Raw genomic sequence first — 20,666 nt, forward strand, 5'->3', positions numbered from 1 at the left:
CTGCAGTAAAATCTATATTTTAAAGCTATTCATTATTCAATAACAGAGGTTTAAGGTAGTTTTTCCGATTCAAAAACATTTCAATCTCATTCTCAAAATATCTTGATAAAACTTTATCCCTACTAAGCCATCAAATTGCTGTATGATAAAATTAGGATATTCAGGGACGCCTGGGTGGCTCAGTGGTTGAGCATCTGCCTTTGGCTCAGGCCCTGATCCTGGGATCAGGGATCGAGTCCCGTATCAGGCTCCCTGCCTCTGCCTGTGTCTCTGCCTCTCTTTGTCTGTGTCTCTCATGAATAAATAAATAAAATCTTTTTAAAAAATTAGGATATTCGGTTTCTATTTTCACACACACACACACAAAACCACACACTGGACCAGGTTGCAAGAATTGACAGAGTTCACTGTTGACACTACTGATTCATTAATACATGCTAGATTTGAGTATTTTCCTCAGTGTACCCGATGGTGAATAATACAATGAATATCCGTAGGTTTAAATACCTTATATTTTCACAAGTTTTGTAAACTTGTCCAATAAATCTTTTCCCAATGCATTGCTATCAATTTTATCACATTTTAGCAGATTCTACTTGAAGCTATACTGATTTAGTGTTTTAACTTCTTTGAAAATATTCTCACCGAGAGTCAACCTATAAACTATTCACATAGCTTAAGTTCTAGTAATATGTCATATCAATAAGTGATATTCTGTGCTGGGCTAACGAATGAACCACTCAAAAACTTTTTTTTTAAATTCCTTAATCTTTTTTTAAATTGAAATATAAGGGACATAGAATATTATATTACTTTCAGGTATACAACATAATGATTCAATATATGTATGTTGAGAAATGATCACTACAGTAAGTCTAGTTAATATCCACAGAATATTTTTTAAGGAAACATTAATCAGTTATTAGAGTTGTCGTGCAACCAGAATACAATACAGAAAGTTAGACTACAACACACATAATTTACACGTAGGCTATTTAAGTCAAAAGGTCCTGATGGACTGTACTGCCTCAGTATTTTCATTTTGAATACCTCAGACCATTACATTATAATTGGAGACTTTAGGTGAGTCAAAACATTACTTAAATATTTCACTTATTTGGGAAAGAAGCCCAGGATAACTCTCAAACCTGTCAACAGCAGCTTTCAGAACACCAATCCCTCCTACATATATTTAGCCTCTGGATGGATTTTTAGGAAATATCCCATTTTTTCCCCTTATCTATGTTATTTAGGGCACCAGGGGCAGCCCAGGAAGAACAGGACTGACTGGGTCTCCAGGTCCTCGAGGAGCCAAGGGGTCATCAGGCCTTCCGGGAAGCCCAGGGGTTCCAGGCCCAAAGGTACTTTAACATTTTCTTCTGATGGATGAGCAGCACTATTGACCTACATATTGTCCCTGAGTTCATTGGCTAGATCACAGGTTGGTAAAATTAATCGCTTTTAATAAATTTGACCGATAATAAAAATATCTTAGGAGGAAAAGGAAAGTGTGTGGCCTGGACATACTCATCTCCCGTGGTAACCACAGTGCATGTAATTTGCCAGAATGACTCATTAACTCAGTATTGGCAATGCTTTAAAAAATGCTACCTGAGTCATTCTGTTTCCTCTTCCCTCTCTGTCATCCACCTTCTCCTCCGAAAAAGAGAAATCTTTTTTACTTCCTGATACAAACTTTCTTAGATAAACTTCCTATTCCTCTGTATCTGAATCTCACCAACCAATGAATAAATCTGATAAGAGTGGAGCTTATTTCTTAGAATCAGAGTGACCATAATTAAATCTTGCATTCACATTCATTGAATGGAGTATTGTACATTCAAGAGGCTTTTTAAATCTGTTTTAGTGCTATCTCAATGCAGAATTGACCCAGACAACCAAGAGAGTAGTCCAGTGTCTGAAGCAATTTCATAAAAGCCTAGGATTAAGATGTTGGCACCATCATCATTATCACCTCTTAGTTTGATTTTCATAGTTCCACTTCTAAAGAATGTTCAGGTATTCTGACCCATATGGGTAAACTGGAAATGACCTATCCCTTTCCACTAAATTTCAAAGTAGCTGAGCAAATGCTAAAACTAGGAACTGAAATAAGATTCCTATCTCTAATGTATGAACTTGCAATAAAAAGGATCCATAGTTGTCAAGTTCCAAAGCTTTGTCTCCAGACAGTGAAGAATGATTTGCTAATCTTAAGGAATCTTTGATCAGAATCTATCAAGCATCATTTTTCATTAATCTATCTCTAAACTTCTCCAGATCCCTGCTTTTAGAAATGGTATGAAAATATTACAACTTTCATTTCAAAAATAAAAATAAATTTACAAAAGACTTAACTTTTACAAATAAAACAGTGGTGCTTAAGTATCTCTTTAAAGTGGAATTTAGGAGCTAAAGGGAATACATATCAAAGGGAACCTTGGAAAACAGGTAATGGAGATTTCTTAATGATAGGATTGGAAAGATAACCATGTCAAAAACGAAGGTTCACACTTCAGGAGACTCTGCTCTGTTTCTGATATCAGCTGAATCATCTCTGTATGGTAAGGAAAACAGAGCAAAATAATACCAATTCAAATAAAATACAAATCATATATAAACACCTTCCCTCACACACACCACCTCTCACCATTCTCTCTTTAGCCTCGCTATCTTCTTTCTAGTTTTTAAGTTCCCCCTTCTCTTTTCTTTCCACAGTTATGACCACAATCCCTGGAATTTTCATTCCCTGCTGCTATGCTTCTTGCTCATTATAATCAAATATTCCTTGCATAGAAAATATTGGTAGAGATAATGACGATACAGAATTTGATTTCCCCAGCACCTCATACTATGCCTGAGGTTGGACCTGTATTTGGGTTTCATTTAAAAGCCAAAATATTTGTAGATTCTAAAGGCTAGATCACCTTTCTTTTTTTGTCCATAGGGTGAACAAGGGCTACCTGGTGAACCTGGAATTCAAGGTAAAAGAGGTCACCGAGGAGCACAAGGTGATCAAGGACCATGTGGAGAGCCTGGTCTGAAAGGGCAGCCTGTATGTGTCAACTCAGAAATTCACTAAGTATCATTAGTCTACAGGCCAGAACACCATTGCACAATAATGATGATCATAATCTATTCACGTTGCAGGGAGAACATGGCGTTCAAGGTTTGACAGGTTTCCAAGGATTCCCAGGCCCCAGAGTATGTTGACATGACTTTTGCTTTTCATGAGAAAGATGTCAAAATACCAATATTTAGTTTCTGACTTGAGCTTCTGTATTTCTTAATCTGCAAAACTTCCATTGGTATAGTTATAAATTTGAGTATATTTTGGATATGTTAATTTTTTAAATGCTACGTAGCTATATATTTTCCTACCTATTTTATTTAATAACTTGCTTTTGTCCCCTCACATTTCATTGTCCCAAACATTTTATTTTGAAAATTCTCGAACAAACAGCAAACTTGAGAGAATGAGTGAGGACCCATATACCCATTACCTAGATTCTTCTGTAGCTTTTTACTCTACTTGCTTTATCATGTATCTATCTGTCCTCCTCTCCCTCCTTGAATTGATAGTGGTATACTTTAGATTCCATACTTCAGAACAATTCCTCCGTAGTTCTCCAGCATGTACATCATTAACTGTCCATTTACATTAACATTCCATTTTTTAAGAGCCGACTCTTAATAGATTATTACAAGATTATTTCACTTGTAAAATATTCATATAGAGTTAAAGATTTTTACTTTTATTTTTATCATATTTTTAGGGTCCTGAGGGAGATGCTGGCATTGTTGGAATATCGGGTCCTAAAGGTCCTATTGGACAGAGAGTAAGTATAAAGTCATTCTACTTGCCCAGAAATCATGATTCTTTGCAGATTGTAGGAATTAACATTAAGGACTCTAAGATTAATATACTCCCAATTAATAACTTAATAAAATGACTTTTAAGATAGAAACTCATTAGATCACATGCAAAGGCTCTCAGCCTTTTTCAGTTCATATATTAATTTGAGCAAAAGACCCCATAAACCACCCATTTTTCCAATTCTTACTTTAGAAAATATATATCAGAATTAATGTTGATACTGGATAATGTATTTATTAACTCACACTAGGAACAAAAACATAAAGCAGTTTCATGTTATAAGCACTAATACAACCAGAGACCACCCCATGCACCATTTGCAGGAGGCTTGCCTATGACCAGAGCTCCTCACACCATGCTTTGAAAAATATTTCCCAATAGCTGTGTTTTCCCAGCTCAGGGGTAGCTCTCCCTGGAGAGTGATGAGGGACTGCTTAAATAATTGCAAAGATTAGTGTCTGAAGAACTCCAATTAGCTGTTTAGTGCCTGGAATTGCAAACTGTCACAAATATAAAGAGGGATAGATAAGCCATCAGCAATTACTGGTTTTTGTTTGTTTTTGGTTTTTGTTTTGTTTTTGTTTTTCTCGACCACAGTCTCCTAGTTGATGAAATGATCTATAAAACTGAAAAAAAAAAAGAGCTATAAAATGTCCAACAATAATTTGACTGTAGCAGTAGCACCCCCTTGACTAATAGCAGCTACTAGGACAAGGATGGAGAGAGCATAGAGAAGGAGAGTGGTCCAGAAGCAGGAGAAAGGAATCTTGAAGAACTTTACAGCTGAAAACCACTGTCTTACACAACATATTAAAATGAAAAGTCAAATTTTTGAAATCCTACACCCCTTCCCCAACTCTTACGATAAATTATTTTCGGTAATACAAAGATTGGTGTTGTCATAGGAAATGTTTGTTTAAAGCCCTGCCTCAACATTTCTTCAGGTGCAAATTTATTAGTTTCTTTTATGATTTTTAAAGAACCATGGAAATTTGGTGCTTTTATATAAGGGCCAATTCTTGATTATCCACAGGTGGGTTATATGTAGACAGTCTTCTCTATAATAAATATTGCTTTTAAGTTCTTACATATATTAAGTTCCCTACTAATTAAATTCCTTCATTCTAGTTTTATTAAATTCTCAATTAATTAATCCTTTCTTGATATTGTCAAAGAGAAGTTGGCTGCCTGCCTAGTATCTGTCCTAAGCAGAATCTCACCAAATGCTGGGTCTCTATAGGCCAGGATCTGAGCCTGTACTGCTTTGCAGCTCCAGAAATATTATCAGTTCACCAATAGTAAAGTTCTGGTAACTCCTCACAAATACTAATTTACAATTGCAGTTATCTCTTATTAAGTCATGATAGAGACAAGTGAAAAGTCATTATAAGTTAGTATTTAGCAAAAAACTGTTATCTATCAGTGTTCACTTTGTGTCCCTTATATCACTTAATCCTGATAAAAAATCCTCTGAGAGATGCTATTACCTCCATTTTTCAGGTGGGAAAACTAAGTCACTTAAAGGTAATTTGCTCAAGGCCATATCTGGCTAGTAAGTAGAAGAGCCAAAATTTGAATCCACAGCTGATTGACCAAATAATGTATTATAAGGTTGTCTGCTAACTGCATAATTAGAATATAGAATGGATAGTAAGTGGCCTAGGAACTAATTCTTGCTCAATAATAAATACTAGATGATTAAATAAATTAATTGAAGTAGGAAATCTGGATTAATTATCCTTCATTTCAAAGATGTATTTATGTAGTTAACTGGTACCAACCATTAAAATCATAACACCTGAGTGTTAGTCGCCTGAGTGACTTAGTCCATTACGAGTCGTCGGACTCTTGATTTCATCTCAGGTCATGATCACAGGGTTGTAAGATCAAGCCACCCCATTGGACTCCATGCCTGCTTGAAATGCTCTCTCTCCCTCTTCCTCTGCCCTTCCCTCACCACCTCTCTCTCCCTCTCTAAAAAGATAAAAATAAATGATAAATAAAGTCACAACACTTTATCTTTTGGACACATTTAAATAAACATAGACAATTTTTTGCTGTTTGGTCTACTGTTCTCTAGAGTTCATGTATACCTCCATTTTTTTAACAAATCATTATTTTAGAGGCAGATCATGGTTAAGTTCATTGATGAAATTTTTATTAACTTTTTTTTTCAGTAATAAACCAGCCTAGAGCTTAAATTTGATTAGGTTAAAAAATCAACTCTCTTGATTTGATTATGGATCTTTCAGATTTGGATACCATATTTACAAATCATAACTTAAAGTCGGTCTTTGTATTTAAAAGTGATTCCAGCTGTGATGTACACCTGAAACTCATAGGATATTGTATATAAGTTGTACTTCAATTAAAAAAAATGATTTCCATACATAGTTTAAGAAGAGTTCACCAGGATTGAGCTTATTCAAGGTTATCTTTATAAACAATAACAGCCTATAGTTTCAAAATCATTTTTCACTTTTAATTCCAAAATGGCCCTATGACATAGGCATTCTTATTTAACAGATGGAGAAACTGAGCTTGGTCACATATAATGCTCTGTGTTTCTTTCCAATACCTTCTTTCAATTCCATGCTGCACGTCACTCAGACATCTCCTTCAATGTCTATAAAGATAGTTACTCAAAATTTTGTTCATCATTGTATGGAGTCTTCTTTATGTTAAGTAAGTACATTTGTTATGTAATTATCCACATGTAAAATGGCATCATTGAAGTTATCACCACATAAAAATTATAATGTTGATTTATCAGTTTGTTAGAAACTATACAGATGTAATTCTCCTGATAAGAATCTATGATAATAAACAGAATTGTGTCACATACTGCAAATCACAAGTACTATGATTTCTTCTGATGCTATAAGATTTTTATACTAAAGACTGGAATTATGCTAGCGTGGACTATTTTACCATTGTACAAGAAATTTTCTAGAATTTTTCTGCATTACACCCGCAATGAGACTGACTGATATTCTTTTACCCCAACAGGGAAACACTGGCCCCTTTGGCAAAGAAGGTATAATAGGCCCAACAGGTAGAACTGTAAGTTTGTTACAATATAGGTCTTCCTTTTCCTTTTCATATTCTTGTTTTTTCTTCTTTAATCCTATTTCTAGAGTAACCCAAAAAAGGATCACCCTGGGTATTTAAGAAGCCAAGGGCAAAAATAGTTGTACATTTTCACCTGCAAGGTGATTTCTGAGAACTTAGAGATTATATGTGTAAAGAAGGTATATGTAGTGAGGTAGACATTTTAAACTGGAGTTGAGAAAGGAAATTAGAACTAAAGCAGGAGAGAAGGGGCTGAGCATTAGTATAGAGGTGATCACTAAAGCAATAAAAAGAATTTTTTGAAGGAGAAAGCATAGCAGAAGAAAGGCAGACAGGCAAGATCTGAGGCCTTGTGCCACTCACTAAAAGGAAGGAGATAGTTGGTGGCAACACCAGGTAAAACAGAAAAGCACAAGGTTCAGATAGATGAGTTTCAAGAAAGGAGTAGTTAACAGTGATCTTTAAGAAAATAAATTATATTGGAAGATATAGTACAAACTTAAGTGAAGAAGGAAGTAGATATAAATATTCAATACCTTTTCTTGAATTCCTGCAGCAAACTTTTACAGTAGGTATTATTATTTCTATTTAAGACATGGAGAAACAGATTAAGTTTACAGAGATTCACCTAGTTATTCAAGGTAGAACAGCTAGTGAATTACAGAGGTGATGTTTCTTCCTTCAAGATCAGTGCTCTTTCTACCCCATTCAAGCTGCGTCTGGAGAGGAAACGGAGAAAGTTAGTAGATGCCAGTGCCTTTAGAAATTTGAAATTTGACTATGAAATACAACAGAAAAATAAGACAATGTGTTGGCAAAGAGGTTAGGGGAGAGTTTTACAATACTAACAGTAGTGTAAACATACAAGAGGAAGAACCCAGTAGGTAGGGACAAATTTGAAGAGGAAAGAGGTATTCCCTGCAGAGAATCAATATTTTGAATCATTTGGAAATGTTATTGTAGAGAGGCACAGAGTCTTAATATATAAACTGAAATACTTGGGGTATTAACTCATTCGATTTTATTTGATAAATTAGGGAAGAATTTCCTACCAAAACTGCTGAATTTTTTATTTTACAGAATGGAAAGTGTAACTCGACATTTCTCTAGATTCTCAGCATTTACCACTCAGCACTATGTAGTCTAAATGGGAGATTGTAAATGGAAGAATTCTCAGATTTTGGTGGGTGATTTTTCAGCCAGCTAAGAAACACATACTGTTGTGATTACTGAATGATTGTTCTCTGTCAAAACTGTGAAATTTTAATTGGTCAAGGAAACTATAATAAAAAAATGCCTCAATTAAAATATCTTTTGTTTATAGATAGTTCTTAAAGGTCTTTATAATATCCAACGTGCACATCAAATTTTTTCTATATTCCATTTTTTTCCATTCTAAGAAGAAACTTTTAAGAAAAGTTCATTGTGAAAGAATAAGCTCCTGAGAATGGCCAAAACTTTGTGGGGAAAAAAAAATAGTGGTAGAGGATGAAAGACTTGCTTTTCCAAATAAGGAAACATTACTTTAAAGTCATTGTAAATGAAACTATATGGTAATGCAAAGGAATAAACAAATAGATGAATGCAAACAGGCTAGAGTCCAGAATTAGATCTCAGAATATAGGAATTTAATTATAACAAAAGTGATATTAAAAATATAAGAAAAATGGTACATCAGGATGATTTGGGCTATAAGTTAATAGGGGCCATGTATCGAACGGCTTTAATAATAAGGAAATTTATATCACATTATAGGAAGCCCAGAAATTGGAAGGGCTTTAGATTTGGTTAATTTAGTGACTCAATCATGTTATCCAAGACCAGGATGTTTCCATGTCTCTACTCTGCCTTCCTGAATGTTAGCTTCTAATTAAACTTATAGCAAGATGACTACAATTTCTCAGCAATTACAACCAGACATAATACCCAAAGTGGAAACTGATCTATAGCCCTATCATGGGAAAAAAATAAAGCTTTTTGTAGAAGTCTTCCATTGCATTTTTCCTCATGTCCATTGATCAGCCACATGCCCATTCCTATGCCAGTGACTATGCTAAGTATAGCTTAAGGGTTGGAAAAGACCTTTCATATAAGAAGGGAAATCTGAAAACTATATAAAAGAACAGAATATGTGTTTGCTTGAAAATTTTTAAATTTTGTCTGGAAAAAGATTCCATAAACAGAATTAGTATAAGCTGGGAAAGAGTAATTGCAAAAACATATAATGAGTTCATGTATAAAGAGCTCTTACAAGTTGGTATGAAAAAGATAGAAAACGCAATAGAAAATTGAAAAACAAATCCAAAAAGGTCAATAATTATTTGGAAATATGCTCTCCTAACTTATAGTCACAGAAATACAAATTAAAGTAATAATAAGATGCTACATATAATCTCTCAGAAGGGGATTAGGGAAAACAGTACTCTTGTTTAATCACTAGTAGATGTGAATTACAGGCTTCATGGAAAGATATTTGTTAAAATATAAGTGCATATACCCTTTAACCAATCAGTTCCACTTGGAGGAATTTGTGCCATAGAAATTAAGCACTCAGTACACTAAGGCAATTTTACAAAGATTTTTTTCACAGTAGTGGCAGTATTAGCAAAACGTGAAATCAAATGAAGGTTCCTCTGTAGAGGAATGGTTGCATAAACTTTGGCCTAACCATTTCATAGAATATTATGCAAGTAAAAAAAAAAGAATATTATGCAAGTATTAAAAACAATTAGTTATATCTAGTTCACCTGCCTTGTAGTTGCTTATGAAGTATTAAGTGTGAAAAATCCAATGTGTAGAAGAGTATACAATATGATATCAGTATTATAAAATGACCGATCACCTCATCATATATAAATATATTTGTCAATATTTTATTAGAAAAAAAGTTATTAAATGGTATCTACCAACTTGTTAACACTGGGCTGGAGGTGGAAGAGGGTATAAAAACAAGTTCTATAAAGATATCTTAAAAATTGGTTTTACAAAGTTAATAACCTGGTTTAAAATGAGTTCAGAACAAGACAGGAAACACGAAAGAAGTAATATAAATGGTGAAATAATGAAATCGTATTCTTAGCCTGCAAGATTAACAAAGAATGGTAGTACATGGTATGTGTCAGAAGATCTGTACTCCCATATATTTCAGGCGTGCATGCAATTTCAAAGAAACTTTCTGGAGGACAATTTTATAAAGTATAAAGATATTTATCACTGTTATCATGACAAAATTAGAAATTATCTAACAGGAAATTCAACAAAAGTATTGTAGTTTAAAAAAAAGTATTGTAGTTTATTAAACAATACATAAGGATTATAATTATCTAGAGGAATGGGGATTAATATAAAAACATTCATAACATATTGTGAAAGTGTAAATTCAGGTTTTTGAAAAGATGAATGGTATTATCTCATCTCATTTAAATAAATAAATAAATAAATAAAATACATGTATAATTTCTACAAGAATGAAAACAGAAAATTTTAAGACAGTATGTCCATCTAATAACAGACTCTACTTTCTCTTCAAGTGTACATGGAAAATCACCAAAATAGACCATATTTTGAACCAAAAAAATTTTTTACTGAACTTAAAAGAACTGAAGTCATATGAAGTATGTCCTCTGGCCATAATGGAATTAAAGTAAAAATCAGTGAACAGGAAAGATAATAAGAAAATCATGAGAAACTGCTAACTCTGGGAAACAAAGGATTGCAAGGGGAGGTGGGTGGGGGACGGGGTGACTGGGTGACAGGCATTAAGGAGGGTATAACTGGGTGTTATACTCTATGTTGACACATTGAACTTAAATAAAATAAATTTAAATTTTTTTAATTGAAAAAAAATCTCCAAATATGTGAAAATTAAAGCATGTACTTCTAAATAATCCATGGATCAAAGAAGAAATCTCAAGGAAAGTCAGAAAATATTTTGAACTGAATGTTCTGGTATGCAGTGTATCAGAATTTGTGGGATGAAGCTCAGAAGGAGGATTAGAAAGAGACAATGAAAGAAAAGGAGGACATCACCGTGGAAACAAGGTTTTCAAAGGCTGAGGGAAACAAATATTAGAATTTAATCTGATGACATCCCTTCTAAATTGCTCTGTAGTTGATTGTCAGGTCAGCTGCTTTGACTTACCTGAGTGCTTGTTATCCCTGTCTCACTTTGTGCAGAACATGATAAATCAATCAATCATTCTTGTTTGTGTTTTGTGTTGCTCACCTTAGGGAAAGGAACCTAGGATTTATATAAATTTGCTAAAGAAGTCTTGCTAGATAGAAAAAAACAAAAACAGAAGTTATCATGTTTCTGTGTGTAGCCTCAACTACATTTGGTAAATAACCGTCAGTAGCACTAAACAAACATTTCTCATTTTCTTGTAGGGACCCAGAGGTGAAAAAGGCTTTCGAGGTGAAGCTGTAAGTTTAAATTTGTGGCTATATTATCACTTGTCACTAGGCGATATAAATTCCATAAAAGCAAGGACCTTGTTTGTTTTTTTTCATTGTATGTCTCTGGTACTTATAAAAATACTGTATAAAAATAAAATTATAGTTTTCAGGAAGTAGAACTAATCTGTGCATAACATTGTAGTGAAACCTGATAACCCCTAACAGTGTTTAAGAACTTGCCAATCAAATTCTCCCCACACACTGTGTAAAAGGGCATATTTGCCTTGTTGGGCATCAGGCATCTGCTTTGTGAGCCCTCTACGCCGGTGCTGGAGTGAGAGCATTGCCAGGTCTCTGGCAAAGGTGGTTGACCCACTGTGTCCAGCCAGTGCCCACCAGGTGCAAAGCAGAAGCAAATCATTTGCTATAAATTGCAACCAATTACAAACAATTGTGAGAGGATGGACAGAAGGTACATAGCACATTCGGCCCCTAAATGGCTTATACTGACACTATTTCCTACTTTTCTGGGATTCCAGTTCTTCCAGGTTAAAGAGGATATTTTGTAAAGAGGCCACTTTCCCAACAGAGACCCTGCTGAGCTTACTAAAGCAGCAGCTTAAACAGAGGGCCAGCATAGAATAAAATGAAGGGGAGGGAAACCAAGTATAGAAGGCAAATAAAATTAAAGTTTGCAGAAAAGTCTTGCCTAACAGATAATGAAGTTCCATTGACAGCTGACATTTTCACTTTTCACTGTAGGGTGTGCTTGGGGCTTAGAACGAGTAAGTTGCAGTTATATTAATTAGCTGAAGAAGGGAAATAAAGTGGCTTCAGATAGCCTAAGAATCCCCAGAGGGCATCAAAATAGATGTTTTTCTTTTTTTTTTTTTTTTTTAAAGAATGTATTTTTAAGTACTCTCTACACCCAGCACAAGGCTTAAGCTCACAATCCTGAGATCAAGCGACACATGCTCTACCGACTGAGCCAGCCAGGTGCCCCAAAATAGATGTTTTTAATCTGCAGAAGTGTGACCTTCATATTTTCTCAGCAGACCTACTCTAGCAGGAAGCAAGGATGACTGCACATAGTGAAGTCATATCCCCCAGGAAGAGTGAAAAGGGGAAAGGAGAAGTAGAGAGGTTTGGAATTAGCCCATTTTCCAGACTTGTCTGTCTCCATCTGCCTTCCTGACCTATTGTCTCTAACTACCGTGGCTGGAACATAAGCTTTTGTCAGCATTAGGAAACCTCAAGTTCCTATGACCACATCACAGGCATTTCCTATGAAAGAAAATTCAGTGGCCCTGATGGATTGCAAATTCAGCAGATTATGCCTGAAATTTTAGTTTGTGCTGATAGACATATGGCATCCAGAATAAAGCAGGTGGTGGCACCAGTCAGGCCATCCCTACATGGACAAAAGTAAAGCAGATTCAGAGAAGGCTTTCTCAGATCAGTGGTGTATCTGGGATCCGTGTCCTGGAAAACCCAGTTGAAATAGCTGGGATGTTTCAGCCCTGCCAGACTTCTATCCTCTGATCATCCCTTTCCTTGTTCTCATTGCTCTCTCTTCACTTCCTGGGTTTTGCAACTGTTTTTTCCTGCCCATGCGCTTTGCACTATTCAGGAAGTTGTAATTTAAAGATCATTTGCTCAAGGTAGACTTACTTACTGACATAGTTTATCCTCAACCCAACTGCCACCTATGGACATAATAACTAGTAATCAGGACCTAGTACAATGCCTGGAAAGTGTTCCTTGCTCTCTACTTCGATGTCCTCTTATCAGAGAGGCTTTTCCTGCCTAGCCTATAGAAAACAGCAGTGCTTCCATCTGCCTCGAGTCCCTATCCTTTCTTAACCTGTTTCCTTATAACCTAAAATACTACATATCTATTTGGGATTTTTGCTTATTATCTCTCTCCTCACTAGATTATGGGCTCTGGAACACAGACATTTTAGCTGTTGTTGTTGTTGGGGGTTTTTTTTTTTGTATATATATATATATATATATATATATATATATATATACACACACACACACACATTTGTATATATATACACACATTTGTGTATATATATACAATATTTAATATATAGTATTTAATATATAGTATTATATATATTATATATAGTATTATTTAATATATACATATTAAAGATTTTATTTACTTATTTGACAGCGTGCACAAGCAGGGGGAGCCACAGACAGAGAGGGAGAAATAGGCTCCCCACAGAGCAGGGAGCTGGATGTGGGACTCAATCCCAGGACCCTGGGAGCCACCCAGACACCCTCATCTGTTGTTGTTTTAGAGCTGTGTCCGCAACACCTAAGATAGTGCCTGTCTTATAGTTGCTGTTCAATAAATATTTAGTAAATTACTGGTGAATGAATTAGAAAACATTTGAGGTGTTGGGACATGATAGTTGTCTTTAAACATTTGAAAGGAAGAGAAAGAATCTGTATGAGTGACTCTCGAGGATAAATTTAAAATTTATTTATTGAATTGAATTTTCCATTTCTGTGCTTAGCTCCCCGAGAGACAGTGAGCTCCATGAGAGCATGAAGTATATTTGATACTCCCTAATTCCCAGCCTATCACAGAACCCAGCACATAATTAGCACAGAATAGATACTGTTAAGTAAATGGATGGAATGCTGAGGCTGATTTCAGCTCAACATGATAATGAGCTGTGCAATATAATAAAGAACGGCTTATTTACATATTTTTAGGAGAGAGCAGGAGCAAGAGGGGCTCCACACAGGGCTTGATCTCAGGACCCTGATATCACAGCCTGAACTGAAACCACAGTCACTCAACCGACTGTGCCACCCAGAGGCCCCGATAAGGAACTACTTTAAAACAATATAGTTTTACAAGATAATGCCTGTCAATAGAAGCCTAATGACTATCTTTCTGAGTTATGGGACTCATAGTCCTGCACTGAACAGGGAACTAGAATTCATACCTTTAAAGTCCCTTCCAGCTCTAAGAGTTTATGATTCTACATAAAAGAAAAATAAGTAGATCCCCCATAAAAGAACAAAGAAAGGCACAGAACATAAAGAAAAGTTCTTTAAAGTAGAGGCTAGTCAAGTCCTGTCAAGTCCGATTTCTATTTTGAATCCATGCACTTCTCTCATTCTTCATCACTGACACTGTTGTCCACATCGCCATGATGTCTCCCCTGGACTCCTGACTTCTTTGTCTTCTTTCCACTTTTCCCCACTACAATCCATTCTCTACATAGCAATCGACTGATGCCATTAAAGCATAAACCACATTATATCACTCACCTCTTTAAAACCTTCCTATGACTCCTTCTTGCAGAGAATGAAATCTAAACTCTCTACTTCAATCTACTAGGCCCTATAAGAAATAGCCCCAGTTTGCCCCTCTAGACTCATGATGTACACCTTTCCCCTTGCCACCATGCTGACTTTCTTTCTTTTCTTTGGAACATGCCTCCCTTTTACCTAGAAAATTCTTTCATCTACTCCTCACAAGGCTGGTTTTTAATCTCATTTTTCAGGTCTCTGCTCAACTATCATCTTTGAGAAGCCGTGCATGATCATTTAGTCATATTATTCCTGGTTATTCTCTTTCACAATATCCTGTTTTGTTTTCTTCATAGTAGTCAGCAGTATTTTACATTATTTTTCCATCTCCTCTGCTAGAATATAAACTCCATGAGAGCAGGGAACCTTGATACACTGGTTATCAGTATCCAGAAAAGAACCTACCACATATTACCTACATAGTAGGTAATATTTGAGAAATGAATTAATAAATAAATGAATACTGCTCCCTGAAATTAAAAGCTAACAGCTATTTTCAATTCTGGCTGGTAAAGCAGCATTTTCTGAGTTAACATACTTATTAGTCTTTTGCTCTGTGGATTACCATAGTTCTTTTCATAAATGACGTGCAAACTCCCAATCTCCAAGGTGGGGAGGGGACAAAGTGGTATTTAATATATGCAGTAAAACTCACTTTTGAAAAAAGGATTAACTGGCACATTCGAACTTACTGGTTTGTTCTGGTTTTTATTGTTGAATAACTGGTACTAAATATCTTTTTATCACTGCTTTCCCTTTGATTCCACTGTGATTTAAGGAACTTTTTAAAAATGATCTTTTAATTCCTAGAAATCATCTGCAATTAACTTCATAAAATGTACAATTAAATCATACTCTGTTTTCATCCTATGAAAAAGTTTATTTTAGTAACATTTCTGATACTCTCATTAGGGCTTCCTCAGTATATTCTGTATGTTTGTTTTCTTTAAGGGACTGGTTTAAATAATTGACTACCTAGAGACTTCTAGTTAACTATTATGTTTCCAAATATAACACTCTCAAAGGGCTCAGCCTCAAATAATACCAGTACATGGGGCACTTTTGTGGGTTTTTTTTTTTAAGATTTTATTTATTTATTCATGAGAGACACACACACAGAGAGAGAGAGAGAGGCAGAAACACAGGCAGAGGGAGAAGCAGACTCCATGCAGGGAGCTCGACGTGGGACTCGATCCCGGGTCTCCAGGATCAGGCCCTGGGCTGAAGGCAGGCCTAAACCGCTGAGCCCCCCGGGGCACTTTTGAAATGAACTTTTATTAGCCAAGATCTGTTGTATTGAGACAAATCTGATATTTCACTCTTCATACAAACATCAGAAATACAAGAATCTATCAAGTGGGCTTTATAAATCTTATTTTTAAATCTTCCATGAAACTGGCATTATAATTTATAAAGCTATGCCATTCTTACCAATGTATAAAGCTATGCCATTTTACACCAAGACCAAATTATGATTCAGAGCCTTAAAAAAAAGGTTACAGCTCATTATACAATATATGAAAAGTATCCCCTTTAAAATAAATTTGGGTTTCTTGGCTAGGAGGCTTTATATCTTCTACAATATAACATTATAAACTCTAGTGTTGGTCCTAAATAGGTCCTCTCTACTGCTGAGAAAGTTGTTTCTGTATTGCCATATATGAAAGAATGCCTTTTTCCCTTTTATTCCCTATTTGCTCCATATCTGCCTGCCTATGGACTATTTTAGAAATAAGTCCCTGGACTCATATATACCCTAAACTAAGCCAGAGTTCTAAGACACCCTAAGAAGACTTCCTGGCAGATAGCATGTAGAATTCTCTTCACCTGCTTCAAAACTATCATGTTAATGGCAGATCAATCCCAAAAAGTTAAAAAGTCCATGAGACACCAATTTTAGAGCATGATTAATTTATGAAGTAAATAATGCAGAAATTATTACCAGAAATAATAGATAGAATTAGTAAAAAAAAAAAGAAAGAAAGAAAGAAAGAAAGAAAAGAAAAGAAAAATTAACAACTCATAACAAAAATAATTTCCTAGTGTCAATCATCTGAAAAGGATTTTTTTAAATATTTTATTTATTTATTCATGAGAGACAGAGAGAGAGAAAGGCAGAGACACAGGCAGAGGGAGAAGCAGGCTCCATGCAGGGAGCCCGATATGGTACTCGATCCCGGGACTCCAGGATCACGCCCTGGGTCGAAAGCAGGCACTAAACCACTGAGCCACCCAGGCGTCCCTGAAAAGGATTTTGATAAAATGTCATGACTTGAATATATTGCTTAAAGCCACAGAAGTAGAAAAAATAGAGACTCATCTCAGCATTTGAAATTTTAGATTAGCTGCCTCATTTTTATAGCATATTATTTAATGAAAATCAATAAAGTGTTGAAGAATACAATTGACATTTTTTCACATATTACCTCTAAGTTCACATGTTTCAGTTTTTTATTAGAATTGTCTTATTTGCCTCCAATTTGAAAGTGAGGAAGATGCATTAAAAGGAAAAGCTAAGTTATAGGGAAATATGTCCTAAATATTAACAAATTAAGAATTTAAAGCATATGTATATGATTCTTTTTTAAATTCATATAGTATAATTCTTTAAAATAAAAAATTAGTAAACTTTTAATTCAAGTACATACTTCCTTACATTCATACACACTTCAAATTTAAAATTTCCAACTTGTATACATGTGGTCACTTTCTTTCTTCAAATACAAAATATGAAGAAGAAAATTGATAAAATCTTTGAAAATCACAATGTAAAGTGAATTTTAGAAATTTATCTTCACCAAACCTTGTTACAACTGAGATATCTGAGATCCAAATATGTGGCAACAATTCAAGGACATACAGTTAATTGGATACAGAGATAAAACCAGAACCCAGGTCTCCCAATTCCCACACCACTGTGCTTTTTTATTTATTATAGTAGTTCTCAGAAAATAAGCTTCAGGAGCCACTTGGGTAAGAAGATGATGATAGATAGATAGATAGATAGATAGATAGATGATAGATCACTCTCACCTGCCATTTATTTGGCAGATTCCACAAGTAGATTCCTAATTTGTAGTTATTCTCTGTGCCTTATTATTCACTGAATCTATCCTAATCACATTACTTCTAATAAACCTTATTTAATATTACTAAATTCCCAATTAAACCCTCTAGATGAGTGACTCTCAACCAGGAATCATCCCCCCTCCCTAACACACACACACACACACACACCACAGAAGACATTTGGCAATATGTGGAGATATATTTGGTTGTCACAACTAGGGAAAAGTGAGAGTTGCTAGTTGCACCTAGTGAGTAGAGACCAGTGATGCTGCTAAACATCCTACAATGCAAGCTTCTCAATTTACAAATGAGAATAAGGAAGCTCTCTATATCTAAGCCAGCATAAAGTAAAGATTATGAAACTAAGTCAAGATTGCATTTACATAAAGGCAAAGTCTAACATGCTCAGGTTCTAGAACATGAACTTACGAGTATTTTTCAGAGTAAGAAAAAATGTTACCTTTGGAGGATCAAATGTAAATTCTGGGACTAAATGGAAAGACAGTCTAGTTCCAATGGTAGTGCTTTGACTATGGCCAAATAATCACTATAACCATTCACAGTATTTACCATTTACATTATTCCCTTTAGGAAACTAACATAGACAATCATAATTTTATTATAGACTTCTTTTATTATAAACCGCTTTAGTTTATAGTATCTAGAGAGAGAGAATCACTTTTCTTATTAGTGAGCTAAAGGAATAGAAAAGAACTAATAAGTGTTATGTTGTTGAATAATATTTTGTTTTACTTGGCTAATTGCCGCATTCTATGTAGTTGTTTTCTTAGGGCTGTCTTGCCCTGTCTTGTTTGGTTGCAAGTATGTCATTTGATCATATTTGTGATGACCTGACTTGTTTTGAGTAACAAGCTAAAAAGAAATCAATAAAATGAACAATAGAAATAGTTTCTTCTTTCTATGATAAATCCCTCTTTCAAAGTCAAAGATTAATGTTTTGTCCTGAACCACCAGTGAGACTGCAAATGTCAGAAATATGCTAAGTGGGGTGAAATGTCAACTGTTTATTTTTACAATGTTGTTCCAGAATGGAGGAACTTACATAGCCAAAATCATTCTGAGCCTCTCTATATTTAAAAGCTATCTCCAGGGACACCTGGGTGGCTCGGTGGTTGAGTGTCTGCCTTGGCTCAGGGCGTGATCCTGGGTTCCGGGATCAAGTCCCAGATCAGGCTCCCTGCGAGGAGTCTGCTTCTCCCTCTGCCTATGTATCGGCATCTCTCTCTGTCTCTCTCATGAATAATAAATAAAATCTTTTTAAAAATTAAAATAATAAACGCTATCTCCAACATGACATTTCCAGAATTTATCTTGCAGTTTCTGAGGTAGAAATTTTGTACATTCTTTACTTTAGATTGTAATCATAAGCCATGCAAACTAAGAAATGTCCAGCAGGCATGGTACTGGAGTACACTATCCTTTTTTAAGTTGCTATTGCTTTCTTTAATTCCCCCAGGATATTTAGAATCAACAGCTCTGGCAGTACTTAATATAAGTCAAGCCTAATGGTGCCTGGGTGGCTCAGTCAGTTAAGCATCTGCCTTCGGCTCAGGTAGTGATCTCAGGGTCCTGGGACCGAGCTCCACATCAGGCTCCCTGCTCAGCGGGACTCTGCTTCTCCCTCTCCCTTTCTGATCTCTCTCATTCTCACTCTCTCAAATAAATAAAAATAATTTTAAAAATCAATATTATTCAAATCTCAACTGAAGATAAATTGTGTTCTATCATCTTTTAACCATAATCTGAATTTGACTCAATGTCATTTTACCATTTGGTTGACCATCAAGTAAGTGAAATTTTGAGTAGACATTCTCTTTTTTTTAAGATTGTATTTATTTATTTGAGAGAGAGTGTGTGTGTGCACAGCAGCAGGGAGGGCAGAGGGAAAGAGAGAAGCAGACTCCCTCCTGAGCAGGGAGCCCAACATGGGGCTCAATCCCAGAACCCTGAAATCATGACCTGAACAGAAGTCACATGCTTAACTGACTGAGCCACTCAGGTGCCTCTTGAGCAGACATTCTTAACAGTGATTACTATCGTTTCATTTCGAGAAATGTCAATATAACTTTTCACATTTTACTAATGCATTTTTAACTATTCTAATTTCTAAATTAATACTAATTGATTCTAACATTATTCATTCATTCAATAACAATTTTCAAACACCTACTACAAAGTAGACACTATTCTTGTTCCAGAAAATGGAAAGGTGACTAAGACACTCTTAAGGGTTCCTAGGGATTTTCCACTGTGTTATGTACTAGGGAATGCAGAGGCAATTAGTGGAGCAGGAGGAAGGTGGCCGGGGAGGGGTAAGCAAGGTGAGTATAGAGTTTTAAAGGCTGGACTGGATGAGGAACTAGAGTTAAACAGAGAGAGAAGGTAAGGAAGAGCATTCCTGGTCAAGGAAATAGCACATGTAAGAGAACACATGTGTGAAAGAACTTTTTAAAAATTCAGACACCTACAAGTAATTAGTTATAGATGAAACGTAGGATGTCTCGGGGAGAGTAAATACAGGTGAGGCCCAGATCTTGAAGATGAGGCAGGGTGTACATTGATTAAGAATGTATACTTTTATATTCAGCTGACTTAGATTTTAATCCTAGCTCTAACCTGTATTTGCTTGTTGCCATTTTCTTAACTCTAAAATGGAAAGAAAGCACACAACACGGTATACAGTTCTCACAAAGTGAGCACACAATGTGGCATGTAATAAGTTCTCAATAAATGGTAGCTATCACTGTTAGGAAGTTCATAACTTATGCTCTAGATGAAAAAGAGCCATTGAATAGTGTAAAGCTAAATAATAACCTGATTAGATTTCCATTTATAAGTAGAATGTAGTTAGCATAGTAAAGAGAATAAAGTCAGATGTCAGATTAGGAGT

The 20,666-nt window shown here is 35.3% G+C and overlaps 1 protein-coding gene across 5 annotated transcripts in view; it reads left to right on the forward strand.

The window, feature by feature from the left end:
• COL24A1 (collagen type XXIV alpha 1 chain) overlaps window positions 1-20,666 on the forward strand; it is a 387,148-nt gene that overhangs the window by 340,137 nt on the left and 26,345 nt on the right. For all 5 annotated transcript variants that reach the window (XM_038541487.1, XM_038541490.1, XM_038541491.1 and 2 more), the window contains 6 exons: window positions 1,254-1,361; window positions 2,948-3,055; window positions 3,151-3,204; window positions 3,777-3,839; window positions 6,887-6,940; window positions 11,336-11,371. In XM_038541487.1, the coding sequence (XP_038397415.1) occupies window positions 1,254-1,361; window positions 2,948-3,055; window positions 3,151-3,204; window positions 3,777-3,839; window positions 6,887-6,940; window positions 11,336-11,371 (423 nt within the window). The remainder of the gene's footprint in view (window positions 1-1,253; window positions 1,362-2,947; window positions 3,056-3,150; window positions 3,205-3,776; window positions 3,840-6,886; window positions 6,941-11,335; window positions 11,372-20,666) is intronic.

This window comes from Canis lupus, chromosome 6 (genome assembly GCF_011100685.1).
Source record: "Canis lupus familiaris isolate Mischka breed German Shepherd chromosome 6, alternate assembly UU_Cfam_GSD_1.0, whole genome shotgun sequence".
In the NCBI taxonomy this organism is placed as follows: domain Eukaryota; kingdom Metazoa; phylum Chordata; class Mammalia; order Carnivora; family Canidae; genus Canis; species Canis lupus.